At 45.5% G+C, this 4267-nt stretch overlaps 1 protein-coding gene across 1 annotated transcript; it reads right to left on the bottom strand.

Annotated features, from left to right (window-relative positions):
- Positions 1–2327: 2327 nt before the first annotated feature.
- LOC6497601 lies at positions 2328–3475 on the bottom strand. Its single transcript, XM_001961695.4, has 2 exons — positions 2822–3475; positions 2328–2766 (listed from the first exon to the last, which is right to left on the bottom strand). Exons 1-2 carry the CDS (start codon positions 3084–3086, stop codon positions 2399–2401), a joined length of 633 nt encoding a protein of 210 aa, XP_001961731.1. The 5' UTR covers positions 3087–3475; the 3' UTR covers positions 2328–2398.
- Positions 3476–4267: the final 792 nt, after the last annotated feature.

Genomic DNA, 4267 nt, shown 5'->3' with positions numbered 1-4267 from the left:
CATTCGCAGCTGTCTCTCTTGTTTCCTTTTCATTTGTTGCCAAAAAGGACAGAGGCGGCTGAAAGAGTAGTCGGAGTAGAGACAAAAAGGATATTGGAAATGGGAAGTGGAAATCTTGTAGTACCCTAGCTCTACAGAGTTCAGGCTTTCTTTTTAATTGAAAAATATGAATATCTTATGAGTAGTACAGTCTTAAGGTTTAAGATACATGATCCTATGATTAAATTATGGATATTATTAAACACTATATACCCCTCTTAGACCAACAAAATACCCCAACTAGAATAGAAAGAAGAACAACTTTTGTTGGTCATTGAACTGATTGCCATTTTAGCCGTTGCCGATGCCGTTGCCATTGCCATATCAAGGCATAAATATCACAAAATGAATTTATTTATAGGTACATCCATGCGCACAGCGACCAGGGTACACATGTAAGGATATTTATTGCAGGCATTGTTTGGCCACATCCCTGTGCTGTCTATTTATTCGCCGCCTTCCGCTCTGCCATAGTGTTTATTTGCAACTTTCTTTTTCTGGCCCGCTCCGCTTTGTTTTTGGTGATTTGAAATCGATGCATAAATAATGGCTTATGCCAGCGGCTTTGGTTTCCCCTATTTCCACATTTTTGCAAAGGATCTGTTTGGGAAAGGACAGTTCATTACCTAAAGATGGTAGTTGAATAAATAATATTATCTATATTGGTGTTACTTAAGAAATATCTACAAAAGACAGTATACTTCGTATATAAACTCCCTTTAATTTTAATTGTCTATCACCCATGTATCCCTACACTTTCGCAACGCACTGTACTGCTGACAGAGAGACCGGAAAATCACAGAAATGTGACAAACTTTTTCAATTGCACAATATACGAGCATAAATTTTATGCAATAAACAGCCAGCCAGGAAAGGCAACAAAGCCCGTTATGGAAAAGTAAAAAGTTGCTGTCGGAAAAAAATTTAAAACAAAAATACCAAGTGAGGGCTAAAATAAAAGATTATCAAATCAACAATCAGGCGAAAAGGGCGCGAAAGATCGTGAAAAGTTTTACCTGCTTTCGTGACGTTTGCCAATTGCTGTCGAATTCTCGATTCCAATGACAATCGCCTCCGGCCAAAAACAGCAAAAACAAAAACAGTATGGAAGCATTGGCAACCAGAAACAAGGTGATGGCACGCCCACTTAGCCAACTGTCAGTTCAACGCCCCCCATAGGGGGCAAAGGGCATGGGGTGACTCCGGCGAGCGAACGGGTTTCGTCGGTTACGTGACTTGTTTCATAAACAAACAGAAGGCGCAGAAAATTGGCACAAAATTGCCAGGGCATCCTTTTGCCAAAGGAAGGACAAAAGGGGCCCAGGTGTCGCAGGACTCATCCTCGGCTCAGGCTCACATGTCCTTTCCCGTCCTCTGACATTGAGCGCCGTGAAAGTTTTCCCCTCCATTGGCAATTTGGCACTTTTGCATACAAGTTGGTAATTGTTTCCGCCCGGCATTTGTGCAACTGCAGATGCGGCCACTTTTGGCCATTTTAATCATTCAAAAGTCGCGGACATCTGCGTTTTGGGCCATAATGGGACAGGGCCCTGACAGAGCCTTCACTCAAAGCGTAACTCGTAACTCGTAACTTTTCTCATTATGCCACCCATGCAGGGAATCTCTGAAGATTCTTTTCTTGTCCCAAAAAAAATGGAAAACTAAAATAATCAGGGACCGGAGAAAAAGTTCTCATCACTTACTTAATAATAGGAAATATGTGTACTACCAGAAACTGCCAGACTTGTAGTTCCTTTATCCCTGCAACTGCCATTCTCTAGCCAACTTTTTCTTCGAGTGTGGCTTAAAAGCGTAGGATCAGAGCCCTGCCTTGCACCTCATAGACAGGTGAATCAAGTCCTCACCACCCATCCCGGGAAGGTAAATTCTGCGTGCGGCAAAAGTTTCCATGCATATTCAACATCATTAGAAAGTAAGTCAGGACAAAGTAGCTGAAGGCAAGGCAGCATGAGCCAAGACCTCGTCGAAAGTAAAACAAACCCGTTTAAGGCGCTAAAATGTAGACTATAAATTATGTCATAGGTATAGTCGACCTTTCTTCATGAAGCTCCTGCTCCTGCTCCTGCTCCTGCCCGCCCCCTGCCACTCGTAAGTGGGCTTGAAAGGAGTGCATTTACAAAGTTCTGAAAGGAGTCTTAATTGCAGCGCTCGAGAGGATTGTTCTAGAATTGTTTAAGAATTTTTCTCAGCGAATTTAATCATTAAACGATTGGAAGCCGACTTAAATGTGCAACTATTTTGGTAAGAGATTAAATTACGGCAGCGGGTAATGTAACATTTTAGCAAGTCTGTATTTAAGTGTGAATGGTAATTGAATGAATAAATGTATTTTAGTCTGCTACATGAGCAGGCAGGCGGCGCAGCATCCTCCGCCAGATCTGGAGGCACGGCCCTCCCCGCTCCGCTCCTCCGCCAGTAGATCCAGCTGTTGCTGTGACTCTGGCAGCTGCGGTGGCAGACCCCCCACCACATCCAGGATGTTCGTCTGCGTTAGGGTTATTCTCCTTTGCTTGGGATCGTAGGACTCGGCCCCGACATTCATGGCCTGTTGCTCGTCCTCCTCCAGCAGCTGCAGGATCTCCTCCTCCTCATCACCCATCACCATGTCCTGATGCATCAGGCTGCTTTCGCGCCAAATCGATTCGAAGCGGGGTCCGTAAGAGAGGTCCTCGGACGAGGCAGTACTCCACCGGGTGTAGGGGGCCACTGCCGAGGCACAGAAAGAATATAGCAGGGGACAAGGAGGAGCAAGGATACTCACAGTCATTGTAGAGCTTGCCGGCCATGAGATCGACCTTGAACGTTGGCACAAAAATCGGAGCGTTGGGGTTGAGGCGCGTGTCCAGCGTACGACTGCGACTGCCGGCGGCTGGGGGCGTTAACGCTGCTGATACCACTTCCTGATCCGTAGCCAGGCGACGGGAGTGGGGGGGCGGACGCGGAAGCTCGGCGGGAGGCGGCGACTCCGCTCCGCCCACCTCCCGCTCGAGTTCGTTGAAGGAGTTGCGATCGCCACCGTTTGACATCGTATGCGGAACTGGTAACGCTCAGAATGTTTTCCACACTTTTACATTTGACTCTATTCGACCGGTCAGGAGTTTGTTCAAGCAGTTGTGTGCCGACAGGATCTGACAAATATCTCAGTACGCTACTCGTTAACGAAAGTTCAACAAATCCAAACCGGACGGTTCGCAGTGGCTAGTGGGAGTGGGATTGGGAGTTGGCGGGACTCTCCGGGAACCGTCGGTTCAATTCAACTTATTTGCACAATTTTGATACAACTCCAGTGCGGCACTGTTCGTGTTTTCCTCTCCAAGTGCCCTTCCAAGGGTGTCGAGCAGTTGCTAATCAACAATTGTGTTTGTTTTTGTGTGAAAGTGCCCTGAATTGTCCGAATTTAATTTGATGACAGACGGAAATGCTACTGGGATGGGTCTACGATGGTCCAGAAGATGGTTTGCTTATCTGATGTTATTTAAGACTTACTATCCTCAATACAGATTAGTCGATAATCAGATTAAGTTGCACATATCTTTGTCGTTCTGTAGCGTAAGCCGCTCAATCTCAATCCTTTAATTCGATTTGACAAATGCCTTTCATCCTTTTAAAGGACTCTCCAGCGCCGAGCGGGACACAAATCAAATTTGACAGAATTTTAATTAAATAATAGACCTTACAACAATTTTAATAAGCCGTATAAATAAATTAAAATAAATTGCACACAAAAATAGGAGGAATTCCCGAAACTCATGCTGGTATTTGGCTCTGTCTCTCTCTATGCCAGCATTCCCGTCTCTTTCTGTCTGTACGTATGTGTGACAAATTTAATTTCGCAAAAACCACAAATTGACAAATATTTTCATTTGCCCCCTCGAAACCGAGAGAGCCGTAGGGGGCGCGGTCGAAGCCTACACTCGCAAGCCTTCCTGCAACAGAACCTGGTGTGTTTTAATTGATTTGCGCTAGAATTTATTGATTTCATTTTGTCAACAGTTGCTGCCAGATGAACCGCAAAGAACCCGGAAAAACCTCAGGCCCTGCCGCCCAACTTGAGCTCATTATGGGCGCCAGCGCCATCCCGTCATCCCGACCTCCTGACCCCTTTTAAGCCCACAATATTTGCATTTGTTTGGTGCGTGCTAATTTGCATGTGCGAGTGTGTTAAAACATAAATTACCCGCTCCCGGCGACACTCCCACACACAATC

Source organism: Drosophila ananassae, chromosome 3R (assembly GCF_017639315.1).
Source record: "Drosophila ananassae strain 14024-0371.13 chromosome 3R, ASM1763931v2, whole genome shotgun sequence".
Taxonomy (NCBI): domain Eukaryota; kingdom Metazoa; phylum Arthropoda; class Insecta; order Diptera; family Drosophilidae; genus Drosophila; species Drosophila ananassae.
Note: the sequence above shows the minus strand (reverse complement) of the source record. Positions and strands in the feature narration are given on the sequence as shown.